Genomic DNA, 22057 nt, shown 5'->3' with positions numbered 1-22057 from the left:
GTACTCCCTTGGGTAGACTCCAGGTCTAAACCAGCTCATACTACTCACTTAACTGCTATTTGCATTGGTCCACACCCGGACGTAATAATCCTTCCTCATAGCAGTAATACCAAGAATGAAAAAGGGAAAGAAAAACAACCAACCATCCTAACAAAAATCCTAGCCTGCCTTCTTTAAGAAAGGCTAGGATGTTTCCTCTGCAGACTACGTCTGCTTTAAGGATAACTAGAAGCAGTATGTGCTGAAACCACGTGCAAATGGCTTATAAGGACAACAAATCTTGCTAGTACTGGATCAGGATTCAGATGACAATGTATCTACAGTTGTCAAATGAAATAACTGCACTGAAATATGGCAGGATAAGGTAGGCTATGACCACAGCATGCATTGGTTACTACGGAGGAACTGCCAAGGTGCGAGCTTTCACCTCACAGCAAATGGGAGATCAGTGGCAAGCTTAATTCCCTGCCACTGGAGTGTGGCCACACAGCGTCCATTGCTAGGCAAAAGTTTGCACTTGGCAGTCAGCAGGGAATAAGCTGAGCACCACGAATCCATGGCCTACGTCATCTCTTGCTACTGGGCCTACGCTCTTCATAAGAGTGTTCCTGTGACAGAGTCTAGGTCCTGGCATTGCTGCAGCCCTCAATTTGTCAGGTATCCCTCCATGTGTTAGGGCTGGATGAAACTTATTAGTACATTAAAGCATTTCCAATAACTCTCAGTGTTACTTTATTAAATAGCATCAAAGACACTAGAGATGATGGGTTTGGAAACCTTGTGCGTTTTATATTTAAGTAACTGCAAATAAAATAACTTTGGTCACTAGGAGATCAGGAAATAAAATGGGGAAAGGGAAATCTAAAAGACCAAACTGCTGTGAAATTCAGATTTACAAATTAATGAGATTACTTATTACAGATTGCATGCATTTAATTAGCTTCAGAAACAAAGGAACACATTCATTCACAAGACACAGGAGGACAGCTGGGGTGGATTTTTGAAGATTAACCTCAAGCTAGGCAACACCCCCCACCCCAAAAAAAGAAAAAAGTATTTGGTGGACCAGATTAAATGAAGCCATTAAAATATCCTAACTCATTGATGGCACAGAATCAAGACACCGAAAATTCTGAGTTGCAGAAATTCACATATAAAATTTCTGCTGAATAGAGCCTTACAGTAAATATGTTAAGCTGTTAGTGGTTAACAAAACTAAGTAAAATATAAAATGCATGCTCAGGAACTACCAGTTGAACTCACTGGCATTTATACTTTTAACACATCCATTATCAGCAATGGATATTAAGCCAGAAAAATGCAGCTCCTAGACTGTAAGATTTTTTTAAAAGCTTTTAAAAACAAAGGAAGCCTCCATAAGCAAAATAAACAGCAAAATAAATAATAATAATAAAAAAGCAAACAAGGCAAACATTGCAAAAGAACCGCCAATGTTAGATGAAAAATATACAAAAACCCAACAAGCAACAGAAAAGTGTGAAAGATGTCATGAAAACAAAATTACTCTTGAAAAAACAATCCAAGCAGCTAAGCCTGTTCCCTTAGACTTCATGCTGGTTTACATATATTCCTAATAAGCTTCAGAACTGTCACTCATACCTAACCAGAATGAATATTGTGGATCAAAGAAAGTATTAAAATCATCAAAATCAATACATCAGGCAAAATCATGAACTATGTTAATCAAAATTAAGGAGAGAAAGTGTACAATTAATACTATAAGAAATTCACAGAAACAAATCCCTGATTTCTAAGCACCACAATCTCTGCGGTTTGTCAATTATAGTACGTTTACAATGCTATCAAATGAAGCCACAAGTTAAAAGGACACTGTAATTTTTATTTGGAAAATACCTATCACAGGCTGTATGTATTATTTCTTTTCTGGAGTACAGATTTACTTTCTATTCCTTCAGTAAGTGAAGAGGAGAGACAAATTTTTTTCTCACATGTAATCTTCACATGCAGAATTACAGTTTGTACTTTCTCTAGGATAAAATTGCATTTATTAGCAGATACCTCTGCAGATATCTATTTCCAGCGTTATATAAAATCATAAGAATTTTAGTACTAATGGAGACTTTTAGTACTAATGGAGACAATTAACTATTTTTAAAAAATTACAGTGTCCTTTTAAAAACAGCCAAATATTTGTTGTTTATTTGGCACTAGAACAGTGACAACATATTGGAATAAATACTACCGATTTGCGACAGTTTCTGATTTGAAAAGGATTCTTACCTTTAGATGTGACAAACAGTTCTGCAGGAAAACGTGCCAGTTATTTAAAAAAAACTGTTTCTGACTGACACACAACAGGCAGGTGATCAATGGATACAAAGCCTACGAGTAGGGGGGAAAAAGAATTGATCAAATTGCTCTTCGCATACCTTCCAAGTCTTGTACATCGAGAATGAGACACAGTTCGTTCTTGTCTCAGGTTCTCACAGCAACTAGGACTGGTCTCCCGTTTAGCACTGTGCCATAGCCTTTCTTTCCCCTGCACTAGGACATGCCTGCCAGCCCGGACTGGCTGGTATAAGCTAAGTGCTGCACAGCTCATGGTATTAGTATAGGGCCAGGGCAATGGGACTACGGTGGAACTCATCTCCTCGCAAGGCCTGATCTCAAACAAAGACTGCTGGCAGACCTCGCCCTTCTTACAATATTTGCTCTTTCCCTGAAATCAGATCATTCATTTCATGGGGTCTTAAGTGCTGGAAGAGGGAACTGCCTTTAAGGGGGGAAAAAAAAAATGAAAAAAAAAAACACAATCAACTCAGTTGATTACGATGCAGACTTAAGGTTGTCAGAAATTCTACTGCTCCTCAAAGTCTATTTTTATTAAGTAACAAAACCTGTCTAATAAAATCTGTGAATATGCAAACTAGGGTGATTTTGATTTGCTTTATTTACATAAGACATGTTTAAATACCGGATCTCTTTTAAGAAATACAAGATGTTGATTAATACCAGATCTGACTGCAGATTACCTTTTTGTGGAATAAAAATTATAGAAAGAAGACAAGTAGGTAACTTGTAATATTGATGTAGAAAAGCTTCTGAATTCATAAATAGAACTGTGAATCCTAACATCAACTATTTTATTCTTATATAATGAGTTTAACCATATACAATAATGCATGCTTTATATGCTGGAAAAAAAACAAAGTATACCAGGAGGGGAGAAAACAGGCAGAATAGGGCTACTAACAGGCTCTATTTTGCTGGAGAAGTCCTGCATGCTGCTTCTATCTTTTAATTAAACATGATTTAAATATACAGACTCCCTGAATGTAAGTTCTTATTAGAAGAGACATTAGGTTAAATAACTATGTTAAAACCATCTAAAATGAGAACAAATATCAATTTCAAGACAACTTCACAAGTGGGATAACAGAGCACATGGCTTGCACAAAAAATAGATCAAAATTAGAGCAAAAGCAATATACACAGTGTGAATTGAACTGTACTTGAACTGAGGAGTTAAGATTTAAATGAATACAGCTGTTAGGTTTTCTTAAGATAATGCACTAGCTTAAAAGCCTAAGATGAGCAAAATGGAGAAGTTGAAATATTTCTTTAAAATACCAGCGAATGCTTCTTTCTTGAACTCAAGTCAAAGGTAGTCTGATAAAGCATCTCCACAAAATTTTTCAAACATGGCACATTCACTTCATTTTTAACAGCCTATTAAAAAAAATACACACATAAATTGGTTTAAAATTTCATGAAGAAGGCAGTAAAAATACACAGTAAGACATCCATGAATTGAAGAATGTTTAAAAGTTAAATTTCATGTTGGGTAAGTATTTGACTGTTATCTGTCTGAAATATAAACAGAAACGTAATGAATCATGTCATATACTACAACCACACAGGTGAAAAAGTAATTAAAAAAAACATAAACCACTATTTTTAAAATATGGTCTGCGTTCCATAAGTAAAGAAGAGTAAGTAAAGTATATGTCACCAACTAACAAATAAGAAGGGCACTGAAACCCTTAAAAAGTGTAATTTCATGTATTTCATAAATAATATCCGTAACTTTTTCACTGATCCCTTTTCCGCTGATACCCTTTTCTTTTATATTCCCCAGTTCCGAAAGCTAGAAGCCTAAAGGAAAACAGATACAGGATTTCCAGCTAATCAATAATATAAGTGGTCTTTCTTCAGCTTTCATAATAAACGGAAGAGATGCATACACTCCTATACCTTTTTAAATCAATCTGCCCTTCCATGCAAAATAGCATTCCCTTCACAAACCACACAGCTACCTTCTTCATTAAACCCCCCCTCCAAGTCTCTTAGCATTGTCTCTGGATACCCCTGATAATCAATTTAAATGTAATTTTGAATGTACTGCTTTATACAGTTTTGTTTTCCTAGAAGATATCTTTTTTAAAAGTATGCAAGGTGAAGAACATGCATTTACAGCACAGCAGAAGGAATCATACTTCCCCTAATTTTTTTTATTTTTTGAAAAAAGAACCTGAAAGGTAAAACTGATTTTCCTATTTCCTTACTCTTTCCAATATAATTTATTTTTTTATTATTGAAACAGGAGTTATTAAAACATACATCGTGTCCATCTTTCTTAGAACACTAGAATATTCACGATACATACACATAAAAAATAGCATATAATATCTCTGTAATTTGTGAAAACCCAAAAAGGAAGAACTGAGAAAGTATTTATATTTGAACTCAATTCCTAAACGTCTCCGTTGTTCTGTACCCCCTAGCTCCACATGAGAAATTAGTCAGTTGTTGCCACCATCACGTTCCTGCTTTTGGATATAACCTTGGGCTTATAGACCAGCCTTATCTTCCGCAGTGGAAAATATTCAGTCATTCATTACACCTGCAGGCTTCCAATCAGGTCATATTTTTTAAAATGCCTGAATGACTAAGCAAGAGAATAACAGTAAAGAAGCAACAGTGCTGAAACCCAATAGCTTACTCACTAAAGTGATTTTCTGTACCCAAGATACAGCAAATCCAGATTCAGTTCTTTCGTCTTCTTCAAAAAAGATTCAAACTTGCATCCTACATCTTCCAAGAGAATGACTAAACCTCTCAACTCTATTTCCATCCAGGATGGGGTTCTCAGCTTCTGTTTAAGAAGCTCCATTTGTATGGAGTGATTAAAGATTCAATGAGTCAGAAAGATTAAGAGTCCCTCACCAAATGCTTAAAGCACTGACTCAACCCGTATTTGTAGGAAGTGATCCACAGATCGCCACAAACACACAAACATTCTGCACTGCTGCTGTGTGTCACAACCAAGCAGTTCCAATTCCCAAATGCTGCTTCTGCCTAATTAATGCATGTGCGTTTTTTACTATTTAAATTACAAATTTTTAAATTAATAATCGTATCTACCTAAATACGCTAACTACTTTTACTATTCACCCCCCACTCCACCGGCAAAGTAACTTTGGAATTCCAAGTGAAAAATGCCGTTGACTTCTTAACAGGACAGCTGATTTTTCTCTAGGACAGAGTAGAAATATGTCCAGGTGAAATCACGACTTGACTCAATACACAGCTAATCCACCTCTCTGTGGTAATGCTTTAAAAGGAATGACTGTATCCCTTCTAATTTTTTTCAGTAGTTCCAAAGTTATTATCTAGAGAGAGAAATGCATCCCTGCAGCTCAAGACAAGACAGATATATTTGAAAGAGAAAGTAGAGGTCAGAGATATTCTCCTATACTAGTTTTTTTCTTCCTGAATAATAGTTCACACTCTCCCTGACTGTAAAAACATTACATATCTCAGTTTATTCTAGAAGGACCTTACAGGTTTCAGCTAATAAAGAAAGTCAGTGGGACTAAAATAAAATAATAACAAAAATTTTAAACACAGGGAACTCCTGTCTTTTAGAACATTTAAAAGATTACATAGCGCTGTGGTGATTTACGGGTCTAGAAAACAGTGTTAAAAGGTTCTGAAAAAAGTTGGGAAACTAATATGCAAATCATACTTACACATTTCCCTTCAAAAGGTTATGTAGGTGCTTGTAATTTGCTTTATAGCATCTTAAAACACGTAAAATACAATGTAATGGGGATCACTGGAAGCAATTTTAACAATGAGAGTTTAACTGTAAGTGAGGGAAGTGGAAGGAGAAGAAAATACTTACAGCAGCCACAGGGATGAGAATTTCCACAAACAAACCAGCAAGTGCATGTTTTATATCTTTATCTTTTACTTCCAGGAAGTATTGAGCACATTCCTTTGTGATGAAGCATTAAAAAAAAGATTTCAAAAATAAGAAAGATTTAGAAATGTCACTGTACCATAAATACCCCTAACAGTATCACAGTAATTACTAGGTCAAATTTTAAAAATACAGTTTGTTTTAGTTAGACTTATTTTCCTTGACAACAGCAATTTTACAAAAGATTAGAAACTTTAAATAATTTTTCACCAGGAATTAATAAAAAAAAAAGGGGGGGGGGGAGGAGGGGGAGGAACATCTGAAATACCAGATGATAGGTTTTTTCCTACTAAAATTAAAAATATATATAATGCACGTTTTTCCCCAGATTATTCTCATTTCCAAAAGTAAATGCTTATCTTATACTGAAATTATTAGAATGTAGTATTTTACATTTTTATATACTCATCTTAATTTTCAAGATGACAATGATACAAAGACACAAAGACAATTTTACAGGGAAATAAATATCCATACACATGTATGCACACTCCACTATAGGAAACCGACGACTCCGTGCACAAACTAAAGTATCCATGCATGTGTTAGTCTTCTCAGGACTAATATAGATGTAAATATAATTTCATGTATTATGGGTTTGCCACATGATTGGGACAACTGAGAATGGGTTCTCAACAACCAAAACAATGCTTATTTCAGTTTGCTATGATGTTCATTTACCTGCATGAACTGAAACGATGCTTCAAAATCCTCCACAGGATACATCTTTACCCGAAAAAACTTCATTCCCATAATCAAACTGATGATACTTTGTACTACATGGGGACTCTGTTCTTTTTGCCGCAGTTCTTTTAATTCGGTGACAAACTTTTTCCTAACAGCTTGAAACCTGAACAAGGGGTATCAATAGCAATTATTTGCATTTTTAGTTACTTTTACATTATGTCTTCAATTTTGAACTGATGTCTTTATGCTGTTAATGATAACGGCATCTACAGTAAACAAAACACAAGCAAGATGAACCCTGATATTTAAAAGCTAGGCATTTAAGAGTGTCTATGATGATTAGCACATTAGAATACAGTTGTTAACAGAACAACTATTGACTGGTAGCAAGCCTCCTTTCCTTGCACCTACAGACTTACAGCAAAGCAGTTCAGTTTTGTACTGAAGATTATTCCTTGATTTGTTCAAATTATTGTGTTGGAAAGTGAGGAGGACATGTCAGAGCACACTAAGTATTAGTTACTGGGGCCATTAATAAATGCTGCTGTATTAAATATTCCTTAAGTCTAGAGTCATTTTTCCTGAACTTACTTTGATTGAGCAAGAACCCCTGTCACTTCTGCATATAAGTCTGCAATAATATGCACATTCCCAGTGTTGGTTCCTGAATACCTGAAAGAAAAGAAAAAAAAAGGCCACAGGTGTCAAATATAGCCTTGTTCTTCTAAACCCCAAGAGCGTTCACAAATACAAACAGAAAGGTAACATTCCATACCATGGAGCATAACCACAAAAAAAATGAAAGTCAAGCACAAAATGCATGAGTAACATTTAAAAGGGTGCAAATTTGTTGAGCAGACATACACTGCATAGGAGGTTTACTATTGTTATCTAACCTCAGACCTCTTTTCTGTGTCTGGTTGGCTATGCAAACCCTTCTACGCAAAATAAACTCTATTATATTGAACACAGCTACGCTCTTTCAAGATATGTTTTCAGTTTTAAGACCATTGTTCTTTTACAGTATTACCACCAATGTGTTACATGGGAGGCAATCAAAGGAGAACAATCATCACAGTGAAGCACAGGCCGATAATACATACGTTTAAAGAATACACATGAAACTTACCCTTCCTTATGTTTAAAGTGCTTAAAAGCCAAGTTTAGAACTTCATGTACTAAAGGATCTGGCACTGGATGAACAGGTATCTGAAATAAAAATATTATTTACAGTTATGTAAATATGCATATGTGTGTGTATGAAGTACGTAAACAGTACTGCATGTTGCCCTGTAGAAATATTTCCTACCCTTTCCAAAGGACAAATCCTCTGCTGGCATATAATGTCAATTTAATTCTGCAAGATATGAACATTTACACAACCTGAAGATCTAAAAATTTAAGCAATGCTACATATCGCCAAAAATATTGAATTCACTTATATGTATTAATAGTCTCTTAAATTATTTTGCACGCTGGCGTTTAGTGACTAAATTCATAATGAAATAAACATCTAATAGTAATCTAAACACTACGAGTTTGTTATTAAAATTTATCAGACTATGTTAATATCTTGATTAGCATCTTTCCATGCTTTCTACCTTGTGTGGTATTTATTACAGATTTATTACAATTATTACAGATTTAACATCAAAATGCAATTAATCACTTACAAAGGAAGACAAAACCAAAAAGTAAGAATGCAGAAGAAGTGATTGTGTCAATTTAACACCTTCTGCAAATATAAGTAGCACAAACATAAAAATCTTCCTAACACTAAGTAACAATTCGGTGACAAATTAAAAATCATGCATTGTTTAGAAGACCTTTTTGAAATGAGGTTCTTTTTAACACTACTGCTTTCCTCAGTTTCAAAATGAAACATTTGCCTAAAAATCAATTTAACTTTTTTTTAAAAAGCACTATAAATACATACATAGAACTCTGAAGTCATAATATATATTTCTATATATAGAAATATTGTATTCTATATATATATATTATATATTATACATATTTTATTATATTATTATATAATAATATATACATAATAATATAGTACAATATATAATATAATATAATATAATAATTATATATAATATAATACATATTGTTATTATATATTGTAAATTATTTTATTATTTTAATATTATAAATATATTTATATTTTTATTTTATATATTTTATATTTTATATAATATTTCTGGATAGGCTGGACCGATGGGTTGAGGCCAACTGTATGAGGTTCAACAAGGCCAAGTGCCGGGTCCTGCACCTGGGGCACAACAACCCCAAGCAGCGCTACAGGCTGGGAGATGAGTGGTTAGAAAGCTGCCTGGCAGAGAAGGACCTGGGAGTACTGGTTGATAGTCGACTGAATTTGAGGCAGCAGTGTGCTCGAGTGGCTAAGAAGGCCAACAGCATCCTGGCTCGCATAAGAAACAGTGTGGCCAGCAGGTCTAGGGAAGTGATTGTCCCCTTGTACCCGGCTCTGGTGAGGCCACACCTCGAGTACTGTGTTCAGTTTTGGGTCCCTCGCTACAAGAAGGACATCGAGAGCGGCTGAGGGAGCTGGGATTGTTCAGCCTGGAGAAGAGGAGGCTCAGGGGCAACCCTATTGCTCTCTATAGGTACCTTAAAGGAGGCTGTAGCGAGGTGGGGGTTGGCCTATTCTCCCACGTGCCTGTTGACAGGACGAGGGGAAATGGGCTAAAGTTGCGCCAGGGGAGGTTTAGGTTGGATATTAGGAAGAACTTCTTTACTGAAAGGGTTGTTAGGCATTGGAATGGGCTGCCCAGAGAAGTGGTTGAGTCACCATCCCTGGAGGTCTTTAAGAGACTTTTAGATGTAGAGCTTAGTGATATGGTTTACTGGAAGACTTGTTAGTGTTAGGTCAGAGGTTGGACTAGGTGATCTTGGAGGTCTCTTCCAACCTAGACAATTCTGTGATTCTGTGATATACTTAAAATTTCAAAGCAATTGCGGTAGGGACTAAGACAATTACTGAATGTTACTGGTAAACAGTGATTAAGACTAACAAAAATATATCAGAAGAAAAAAATTACTGACTTGGCTACAGAAAATGAAGCACTTATTGCTTGGGAATTTCATACTCTCCTGTGTCAAGAAAGCTATTTATCCAAGAATTTCTGGTTACTGAAACAGGCTATTTACATGCATATATAATACATAATACAATGAGTAATATATAGTCATTTAAATAAAAGATTTTTGTTCCTACACAGGTCATGTGTGTTGCCCTCCCTGCAGCTGTTCTGTGCTTGTTACAGAAAAGGCTGGATCATACGCTTTGCACCCCATAAATCCAGTTTCTAAGAATTAAACAATGATAGGGCTTCTGAGAAGACAGGAAGATGGATGGAATATGAATGTAAATACGTTTATTGACAGAAAGCCATCCTTTCCACATTTCTGACTGGCTAAAAGCAAATACTCATTACAAGCAGAACACACAAACCCTCCTTCAGATAATGTGCAAGACTGAACAGTTCTTCTGCTTGGCGTAGCTAGGTTCAGTGGCCCATTGAAAGTCTTTCCCAAAGGAAAATATCCTTACCACGGCCCTTAGAAAAACCAACTGGGGCAGGGTGGGTGGAAAACATCATATACCTCATCTAGAAGTACAGTCTGATATGACTTGTGAATGCATTTAAATGCAGAGAGAATCTTGTCCCTTAGCTTGCAGAGGGGTGGTCTGTGTTAAAAACTTTTGTGGAATTTAGAGATCAAACAAAATATATGATGACAACCCAGTCCATCAGCCATGAAGATGTCTGTTTGCTGGGTTTCTACAGATGATGAGGAAAGCGATTTAGACAAACAATTTCTCCAGCAGAAGAAACATGGCCAAAATCCAGAGACACTTCCACATTTAGAAGTTCAAGACCAGATACAAAGAATCCCTACTAAATGAAAGTAGCCATCAAAACCACACCAGAGTATCTATTCAGTACTTCCTCCACTGTTTCAAAAGGTTGAAGAATGACCACTGAGGCAGTTGACTTCAGAAAAACCCTTGTCTGGAGTACAAGCATCAACAGCTCACCAAGCATTGCAGGAGTCACCACATCAGACCTATCTCAGACTCTCTTTAGGCCAAAATGTTGGCACTTCTCCTGAACTCTGCATCATTGGCAACACATTCTAAACAGAAAAACTGGTACCAGTTCAAAATACAGCAGCTTGCCCATACAGTACTGCAATCCTAAACAACCAATTCCATTTCCCTTCTTATTCAGCAACGGTAGAATATTGAGGCTGGGAAAGAACATGAACTAATTTATTTATTTTTTTCTGTAAAACACTAACACAATAGTTTGGTGATTTTAACACTGTTTTCTGGTTGCTTTGTTTGCAGTAGAGGAGTATCACGATGACTGGTGGGTTTCTCAGTGAATGATCGGCAGCTCTAGACTGTGCGTTACTATTTTCATTTTCCTTGTACCACAAATAGGCCATACACAACTACACAAACACCCTACGAATGATTTGCAAACTAAACCATATACCTTTCTTTACTAAATACAGAAAACCATTTGATTTTCATATACCTGAAAAAAGTGTCTTTTTCATAAAAGACACAAAGTATCTGACCAGACTTCCTGTTTCAAATACTTAAGTCTACTACATCTTTCAAATATTTTTATATTAATATTTTTCTCCTCTCTATAAGAAAAAAGGCTGTTACTTGAAGCCAAACTCTACCCCTCTTGTGCATATACAAATACAAATTTTATATTAACAGAACTTGTGCATATGGATACCATCTAGAGCTACATTAGCAAAAGGCAAAACAAAATTGCACACCCTTTCCAATTTAAAAAAAAATTAAAGCTGGTATTTTAGTCTTGCCATTAAATGACTTCACAATGTATTTCAAAAATGTTTAAGTACACAAAAGGTGATGAACATGAATAAAATGCTATTTTTACAGTTTTGTTTTTGTACTACATTAGCAGCTTTGGCTTAGTGGATCCAAGAACTGAGATAACGCAGTGCATAATTTCAGACTTACATATGCTTATCATATATATGCTCCAATTTTGTATATAACGCTTTAGAGGAGGTGACTAAAATTGACATAAAAAGCAAAAGATTAAAAGAAATATGCCAAAGCAAAAGAGCTTACCTGTTTTAGAACCTCTATTAAAACTAAACAAAAAATGAAATCTACAGCTAAGTCCCTCCTTTCAAGTAGATAGTCTCTTTCGCGTTGTTGGTCATCTCTAAAATAAGAAATCAAGAATACATGTATCATACACATGAATGAACAAATATTACAGAGGTGACTACATATCTTCCATGCAATCATAGCTGCACATTTATAAAAAGGTTTAGAAAAACTATTGAGTTTGGTGCAGCACTAATATCCTGACCCCTCCCCTGAAAGGGTCTGCCAACAAACAAGTCAAAATGGAGACAAACGAGGTTGTTACCAGGGTCCAACTTCCTTCTTTGTATCCACCAAACAAAACATTTATATCAATCAAACAAAATCATTAAGTCACTTCATGCATATCACCCATGCAAGTTAAATACAGCACTTCAAAGAAACCCATCCTCTTCCTCCACAGATTTAGGTAATGACAGATCAAATGTATAATGCTTGTCAAAAAAGCACAAAGCACTTACATTTTCTTATAAGACACAATTTTTTTTTTTTTCTGCAAGGAAAACTCTTACCCCTTTGATTTTGTGCTAGATCGAGGTCTGTATTCGTAAGATTCATCTTCTGTTCCATTTTGACGCCTGTACCAGTCAAACAAGGTGCGTAATAAGGAGGGGAGACAGTGCTCTGCTACTGAGCTCATAGAGCTTATCAACTGAAAAAAAGGAGAAAAGCAGTATAGCATGACAACGCAATCAGATTTATATATTTAAACATACAATATATTTAAATTTAAATATAGTTATAATCATACTTTCAGAGCGGTGTTTAACATTGTTTTAAAAATAATATATTGTATAATTTTACAAATTAGCAACTTGATTTATCATTTTGATCTAGGAGAATTATTGTAAATATGACATGAAGCACTATGGCAAATTTAAGTAGACAAGCTCATGGGGATTGCAGAATTCTAAATTTATACAGAAATCTCAAGTAAAACCATTGAGGGGGAAAAAAATAACTAAAAAAAAGCACAACAGATATTTTAGGATGTTCCTGAATGCTTCAATCTGTATTTCTAAAGCATGCCTGCCTTTACATTATGACAGATAAAAGATAAACCTCCTAAACTGAGCAAGTATGTAACCTTGAAAACACGCTTCTTTGGTAATAATACAAATAAAACCAGCTATTATTATTATTATTATTATTATTTAGATATTCTAATCCACTGTTAATATACATTTGACTGTCCAGATCTCATTTTCAGCCTAACTCCCCTATCTACTGTCCTCTTTCAGACAAGGGGGTATGAATTACAGACTTCGTTGAAAGGGTGTCAACAGAACTCGTTACAGAAGAAAGACTTTAACAGGGTATGAAGCTTAAATTCGCTATGCTTTCTTTAACTTAAAACTAACAGAATTCATCTGTGCTTGGAGGGAAGAAGAATGACTAGAGAAAGACAGCATAAAACAGCATAAAACCCCTGTCAGGAGGCAGTGTGGAGCTGGTCAGTTGCCATACCTGTGGCTGGAAAAGAAGATTTACCACATTGCTCATAAACGCCACATATTGATTTCTTGCATCTTTCAAATGAAAGATTTCAATAAAAGCCATCCTCATGCTATAACTTATCTGTTACTCCCTATTCATTACTCCAGAAAATTAAGGTAATGCCAATGTCATCGTTTCTTTGTCCTTATTTAAGGGATCCTGCTTTTTTGGGTTTAGGGAAGACATGGGGAGAGGTTAACCATAACAAAACCTTAGAAGGATCTTTCAACTATTGGAAAACTTTATTCAACCTGTTTAACCAACTATTCAGGTCACAACAATTAAGTAGTATTCTTGACTTTTTGAAAAATCCCTGAATAATACAAACAAGGATAGAGACCTTCCTCAAAATAAATAAAATTATATTATTACTCTGAAGTTTATAAAACATTACATCCCAGTACACAGTACAATCTACACATAACGCAAATCTGAAGAGGAACTAGGTTTTATAAAGAATCTGGTTAGATTAATGAAATTATTTTTAAAATTATTATTTTGTCTGTCATTAGGACACTCAATAAAAAAGGATTCAGTGGAAAAACGAAGCATGCAGGAGGGGAACTGCAGGAGGGGAACTCTCTTTGAGCTAACTGCACAAAAAAAAGATGAAGGCATTTATTGCAGAAAACACAAAACGACACAAAGTCCAGTTAATACGGAAAAGAAAAAGAAACTAGACAGACTGCGCAGGCTTGCTTCTTGCCTTGCATCTCAGAGCAAGGGCTAAATTTTGAGAATAGCTTCATTCTTACACTAGTCTATGTTGAAATCTTTACAACATGCTTTGGAAACCAAGTATTTGGAAACCAAGCCTGTTCCTTGCACACCGGTATCCATACAAAAGAAACAGCCAGTTAACCAACCAACATACATCAGAGACTTCTAGAAATGGACACTGAAAAAAAAAAATTATCTCAATTTTACCACAGTAAAGTTATTGTGGTCTGAAATGCAGTAGTGCGTGATGAAATGGAACGTACAAGTCAAGATGTTGCTCAAGAGAATTTTCTGACAGGGAAGATGTCTGAAAAAAAGTTTCTTGGAAAAATAACAATAGTGCTTTGGCAACAGAAAACTTACGAAGAGGGAGAAAAGAGGAAAGAAAAGCTATGAGCAAATTTGAGACTCTTGTGAGCCGCTATTAAAACTATCATCCTTCAGTAATAGTAAGAGGAAGCAGCATCCTTCAGTAGGGAGCAGCATCAGAAAAATGAACTCAAAAGACTAATTTGTATTGATGATGCTTAGAAAACTCTTCACCAAGGTTACATTAGCAAGAAATACATCTTTGCATCAGCCTGGGATACTTAAAAACCTCTGTTGAGCCTACTAGCACTCTCTAATCATGAGAAGAAATTACAAGTTAAAAGCATTAAGATAGATAGATAGGAAAAAATATTCAGAAAGCAAAAAGAAAGAACCTTCCTCATGAGTTCCTAAACTGAAGGTATTAGTCTCAGCATAAAGCCATCAACATAACTGGTAATCAGAATGAAAGCTAGGGATAAGCTCTTTCTGAGGAAGGGGTTATGCATATATCACCAACCATGACAATATAAAATGTATTTTTCTTTTGTTTGACGTGGGAATCATAATACTTTTTGCCTTCAGAATGTACCGTCCATTTCCATTCCCCCGAATAATTTTAACACTGGTAAAATACATTAATTACTCTTTCTCTAAATACAGAAAGTTCTTTCTCTCTAAAAATAACAGGAATGTATTAACTAAGTTGCCCAGGGCTATGTTCAGTGCTTAATGCAGCAACCTCACACATAATAGGCCAGGAACAGATTCAGTGAACACCCAAGGTACCCTGTGCTGCCAATGTAAAATTTCCCCACAAAGCACTTCTATTCCCCGGCTCTCCCTCTGAGCTCATGGGTTTGTCAGTATAAGAAAAAGAAGAAAGCTGCATTTGAAACTTTGCCAAACTTATTCCTTAGGTCTTCCTGTATGTTTTCACAGTATAATAATGCTAAAACCATTCATAAAAGCTCCAACAGTTGCAGAGTTTACATCATCTATGGAAACAAGCTGTATCATCTGCTTAAAAAATTGCCATTGATAAAATGCTAACCCAAGAAACTGGATGGGACTGGACACCAGTCATCGTGACATGTGCTTGCATTCCCCAGAATAAAACAGCAAAGTGCTCTCCAGCCTTAAAGGCCGCAACACATTGCTAAGAGCTGCACTTTACATATCCACCAGCACACTGAGAGGTAAGGAGAAAGAGAGATGCAAAATTATAGCAGAGATGGGCCCAAATTCCAGCTATGTACAAAGTCCTTAAAACATCCCACTTGTGCCTGATCACAAACAAGCCTGAACTCAAGAGACATGTCTACTTTCAGTAAAGTCACTGAAATGGCCAATATTTGCTTCTGTGTGATTACAACGTTTCTGGTGTCTTAGGACAAGAGTAGGAAATTGCCAAGTACGATTCCTACAACAAAGAAAAGAAGAAAAATACAAGCTATTTCAGTTTCAAGCTGTACAAGCAAAAATATTTTAAGAAATGCAATATATGCTCTGTAAAAATTCCTCTCCAGTAGCTTCTTGATGCACCAGGAATGATCAAGCATTAAAGTGCTACGATTTTTAACAGTTCAGAAGATTACCAAATAAAAATTTTCTTCTTATTTTCCAAAGTTTAATACCTTTAAGCCAAATCTAGATTTTTTGTTTCAATTAAAACCTTAATGACAAATAAAATAATTGTACTATTTGAAAATGAAAAAATATTGATTTTGCACAGCAGGCTCTAATAGCAGCCCTCTTGTTCTGGTTATACTTCCAATTGAAACAAATCTCAGCTAATTAAACAGCTAGTTTATTTTTTCATGATAGGGAGAGGCAACACAACACACCTTCCTTTTCCATCCCTCTGGTCTTCACTTACTGAGCTTAAAGAATGACTTAACTAGATCTCCTGCTCCCAGAGTCCCTCTTGTGTTTCAGCCGCTCCCTTTTTATTAACACCCTACAACACTTACTAGCTCAGTACCGTATTGGTAGAGCTAAAGCTGAGACTCCCATTTCCTAAACTCCAAAGATCTCTGGAGCAACAAGGTGGCTCAGCAACAGCTCTGGCTTCTCTGCTTTGTGTCACTGGATACTACGGCCATGCTGCATCCTCCTCTCATGTATTTTGCCACTCCCTCTTCACTTTTCTGTCTTCCATACTGCAAACTACTGATCTGAATACAAGTTTTACATACCCAGCAACAAACAGAGAGAAAGTCTTAATTTGTCAATCTATGTTCAAAATTACCTATCAAAATTCACCTTCCCTATCATTGCAAGGATGCCATTCCAGTCTGATTCTCTCAAGATGTTTTTCAGTACCATTAAAATTCAGATCTTGATGAACCCAAATTAGATTATAAATATTGAAAGAACAAAATAAGAACTCAGATACATATATAAAAAAACAAATTTCATTATTTTTAAAGTACTACATTTTCAGAGAAAATGTTTATTTCTATATTACAAATTTTCAGAAATTACATGCTTTATTTTTTTTTAATTCACTGCATTCAGCTTACTTGTAGAACCTATACATAGTTTAATATATGAATAATAGTGATTAACAAAAAAAAAAATCCTTAACTGGGAAAGAATTCTAGGGGGAAAGTTAGTAGAAAAAAATAGTAATACTACTGATTTACAGATTTCCTTAGATCATCCCTATCATTCAGATTATTTTGCTCTTGGTTAGCTTCAAAACGAAATACTGAAGCTACCAAAGAACTTATGTCACATCTCCCCTAAGCCATTTTCCTTGTTTGTGAGTTAGCTTTAATTTAAAAGATAATGGCCTTGTAGCACTTTGGATCAGAAAGCATTAAAAGGATAAGCGAGATGGGGCAGGAGGGAGGTGTCTAGAAAATAAAATTATACATCAAATGTCACGTGCTAATATCTGTTTTCTCTTATGGTAAGATAAAAAAGAAAGAGGTGCATGGATGGCTCTTAATTGAAAAACAGGGACAGATCCATACACTGCAATATCTAATAACTGTAATAGAGCAATAATGGAAAGTTTAAAAAAAACTGAGTAGGAGAAGATATGGACAGAATATTAACCTTCATAAAGTAAGAGGCTAGTCAATAACAGCTAAGAATAGGAACAGGCAAATAATGGGGCACCATCTGAGCGCTGCCACTCCTTTGCAAGGAAGTGGTTAAAGGACAAAAACATGCCTGTATTAAGAAACAATTAGAAATACAGACAATAAACATGAATAAATTGAGCAAAGAGTTATTCCAGGTACAGTACAGTTACTGTAAGTGAAACATAATAGCCTTAGAGTGAGACTTTACACTCAAAAAAAGAAGTAACATCCTGAACCTGCCTTAAGCCTTCTGCTATAGAATTAGAAGGCATTCAGTAACTGCCACATTACTGAAATTAACTTTATTTGCTTGTAAAAGCAGAATACCCAAACACGAAAATATTAAGTGATATAGGCTGAGGTTATACAAAGCCTGTAACAGGAATAGAAATAAACATAGTCTTTTCGTTCCTTACCATATTTCAGCAGCTTTCACTGCCACCTTCAAATAATTTATCTAATCTTCGAGTTTCTTACCATCATATTTTACAGTGGAAAATAAAGTCCCTTTTTTATTATTAAATTTTTAACAACATTCAAAGTCTAAGTCTTCTAAAGCTGATTCAGGCACCCTAATGGTTATATTCTAAGCCACCACAACAGAGGAAGCTCTATGCTACATAAAAAGAGGCCATCTTAATCCAATACAAAATGCCTTCAATTACATGCCTCCTACCTGATCAAACTGAAGATCTTCACCTCTTTGAAGAGATCTGGACAAGAGCTTTTCCTGGAGAAAAGAAGTAAAAAGAAGTATGAATCTCATGCAATCAATGAGAAAGACTCCTCCTTTCTCAGTTATATTACAGAACAAAGAAATAATAATATTTAACGTGAATACTTGCATTATTTTTCAGCTAGAACCATTTCTGAAGATATGAAGTATACTCAGAAAATAGAAAAACACAGATCTAAAATTAATTTGGTAGCATAATAGTAAAATGACCTAACGACCGTCAAACAGAAAATCTTTAACAACTCTCCCAAACAGCTGGGCCTAAAGAATTGTGCTCAATGAAGACAGCTGGCAATGTGTGCCATGCTGGACTTAGAAGGAAAGCCATTCCCTTCTGAATTAGGGAGCAGTGTTGGACTGAACAACTGCTCAGTCCATTTCCAATCTGCTCTTTTCCCTGAACTGTAAATGAAATGAGCTAGAAAACCAAGTCCAGGAAAAGAAGAATGTCAGTAATAACTTCCTTTACATTTGAAATACCCTCATACAGTACAGAAATGATACAATATTAATGGAATTTAATTCTTACAATATTTCATTGCTACCAGTACCATAAAACATTCTGTTAAAAGCAGAATTCAATTATATTCATGACAAAATAATTTAGTGAGAATTACAGCTTTGAGGAAAACAACACGAACTATAATAGGTACAGCTACAAGAAATCCGATTTTTAAAGCTGGGGTATCCTGGAAAGTTAAAACCACAACTAAGTCCTGCATATAGGTTCTGAGGGCCAATGTTTTACAGGTTGACTTGCTAAACCATAAGCCAAGTGCAAAAAAGCAGGTTTTAAAGGCATACTAAAAAGCAGTCAAATACATAAAGAAGAGCATTTCCAGCTAATTAAAGACATGTTGAAGCACTTTTCACTTTATTATAAATAAATCAAAAAAATGCTATTTTTGACACAGAGAGTAAAGGAAGCGCTCAGGTAAGAAGTTAACAGCACACATCAGATTGCAGTGAGCAAACCCAGGGATTTCTGCAGGGAGGGAAGTGGAGCAGCAAGCTGGAAGAGCTGCTGAGTGCCTGCTGTGGGATGCACAGGGAGGCGTTACGCTGTCAGCAGACCGCCAGGCCGCTCTGCTCCCAGAGGCTGTGCCCAGCTAAGGCAAAGTAACTGCTCAGCAGCTCAGCGAGGGACAACACCCATGCTGTCACGCTGCTGCCGGGAATGTAAAAAGTCAATATTGGTTGGCCTTTAACTCTTGCTGGACTGAAACAGACAGACAGACTGTATGGTAAACAGATTCAAATGGGGATTGGGCATTTTTTGCACAGACAGATACAAGATGTTTCAAAGAGTAATGGGCAAGTTCAAATTTTCTTTGAATCAGAAATCCCCTCTTCCACCCTTTTTTTGGCTGCAATGGAAACTTCTACTGTAGGTGAATTCATGTTACCCATACCATGCTTTCAGATAAACTGCACAAATAATTGTAATCTTATTGATAAAGGAGGAACATGAGAAGTGTCCCACCCTATATAAACATCATATATTGCTGAACGAGCTGAGGGAAAATAACTGGAAAACTGTTTCCTGAGAAGAGGTGGACTTTCCTATAAAGCGAAGTGACTTTCCCATAAAACGCTTGGTAGAAGTGAGGCTCCTTAAGCCTCCTCATGACACAATGTGTGTGTTTACCACAGTGCGACAACACTGTTATACAGGTGAACGAACACTGGGTTTATTATATCCATTGCATGTGCCTAAAACCAGACATAGCCAAACAAAAGAACACTACAAAATTGAAGTGAAATGATCCTGAGGTCTTTAGACAAGGAAGTTGATAGCCATGTCAACAGACAGCACACTATTTTTAAGATACTTCTGAAAATTTAGCTTGTTCTGTTTTTTTCCCCATATGTAGTAATTAAGACTTCTGTACATCAAGTGTTGATAAGATTTCTAAGATTTTTGTATCAGAAAGAACGAAGAGATTACAAGTTCAGAATACTATGTATTTTTTAACAGCATTAAAATCTAACTGCCAAAAGGTAAGTACCACTGTAGTTAATACAATGCTTACCAAACAAACATGACAGGACCAAATAAAGACTCTTTAACTCAGTCACACGTTTATCAAGGCCTTTGAATTATTTGTATGGCTTTAAAGTTCATTTTCTTTCAATGTATTTTTTCCGACACTGCTTTGTCATTGTCCCAGTTGTCTCACGTGACTTACAAAAATCTATCCAACAGCATGAAGTAAAGGTCTGGAAACTTTCACCGAATTAATAATTTAAGATTTATCTCCCTGGCTTCCTGAAGTTCAGAGAGAGATGGAAATAATAGGTCTGCATTTATCTTTTACAAGCGAAAAGAAAATAAAACGCTATTGAATTAACCAAAGAGCAGTCTGCATCTGCAGAAAAGCAGAAATGTCAACATATGGCAGGCAGCAGAGACCAGGATGTAGACGTACGTGCACTGCGCAAACAACCGCACCGGTGGAAAAAGGCAGCACCCATTGGCGCCCCTCCAGGGCTCCCCTGTGCCAGCCCCTGGTAGCCTGGACACCTCCGCGGGGCAGCGGAGCTGCTCGGGTAAAGGCAGCAAAAGTCGCATGCTTGTTTCTGTTTTCCTTCACCTGCAAAAGCTACAGGTACCAAAGAGAGGAGTGATGCTGCCTTGCACCTCATCCCTTGCCTGCGTAGCCCAAACACTTGCATTCTGTAACTCGGAGCCCTGGGCAGAAATGCAGTGTGTTGAATTTTACAGTTTTCAGACAAGCTTTTGAAAGTACCTAGAAAAGACTTGCTGCAGCACACGGTATCGGGCTTAGCAACATTTAGTTTCTACATGATGGGAAACATTTGCTAGTGCTGTCAACAGGTTTAAATATTGCGTTGGTTTTGGCTTAAACACAAGATTGAACTACAATTTAGTGAGTTAGCAGCTTACCCAGTTAACAGGGTGGTAGCTTGGAGCTACCAGGTTAAACGGTCTCCGTTTGCCTTCTAACCCTCTCTGCTTACGCTCAGCCTGACAAAACACAAGGTAACTGAACCTGTCACTTATCTTTTTCGCTACTGTGGTTTGTCTCACGCCTGGGAAGGCTGGTATCAGGCCTCTCCGTTATCCTCTCTCAGCTGTGGACGAGCATCTTAAAATACCAGAACCCAAATCTTGTTTGAGGCCCTCTTCCTTTAAAATGATATACTACTACAAAAGAGCAGAATTGATTTAAAAAGTAATAAAAGAAGGCGTATTAACTTCAATTACTCACTAAAAAGAAGGCATTCGTTCCCATGGTTACGTTTGGTACTTGAACACCTGTTCAAGTTACTGTGCTCTGAGAAACCCTTCCAGTAACTTTGGAAACTGCGGTATTAACATTTTGCAGGTAGAGAACTCTGAATTAATCACAGGCAGAGAAACCATTCAGTCATTTTTTAAAATCACAACCCGGTTCCTGAATGAAACCCACACATTTGCCAGCACACCTACCTTCCCCCTGCCCCCAGCCACTGTCCTGCTCCGAAGTTGCTGTTTTCTATCCACTTGTGTTCCCCTGCTGGCATGGTCCTCTTTAAGTTTTAAAAATAGTGCCTAGCTCCTAACTTTAATT

At 36.3% G+C, this 22057-nt stretch overlaps 1 protein-coding gene across 9 annotated transcripts in view; it reads right to left on the bottom strand.

The window, feature by feature from the left end:
* The window catches only part of FRYL (FRY like transcription coactivator), a 172266-nt gene that overhangs the window by 74454 nt on the left and 75755 nt on the right, over positions 1-22057 (bottom strand). For all 9 annotated transcript variants that reach the window (XM_040556796.1, XM_040556799.1, XM_040556800.1 and 6 more), the window contains 9 exons: positions 18423-18476; positions 12638-12777; positions 12084-12180; positions 8064-8143; positions 7526-7606; positions 6929-7097; positions 6170-6262; positions 3613-3711; positions 2263-2364 (listed from right to left, as the gene is read on the bottom strand). In XM_040556796.1, the coding sequence (XP_040412730.1) occupies positions 2263-2364; positions 3613-3711; positions 6170-6262; positions 6929-7097; positions 7526-7606; positions 8064-8143; positions 12084-12180; positions 12638-12777; positions 18423-18476 (915 nt within the window). The remainder of the gene's footprint in view (positions 1-2262; positions 2365-3612; positions 3712-6169; positions 6263-6928; positions 7098-7525; positions 7607-8063; positions 8144-12083; positions 12181-12637; positions 12778-18422; positions 18477-22057) is intronic.

Source organism: Cygnus olor, chromosome 4 (genome assembly GCF_009769625.2).
Source record: "Cygnus olor isolate bCygOlo1 chromosome 4, bCygOlo1.pri.v2, whole genome shotgun sequence".
NCBI classification, from domain to species: domain Eukaryota; kingdom Metazoa; phylum Chordata; class Aves; order Anseriformes; family Anatidae; genus Cygnus; species Cygnus olor.
Note: the sequence above shows the minus strand (reverse complement) of the source record. Positions and strands in the feature narration are given on the sequence as shown.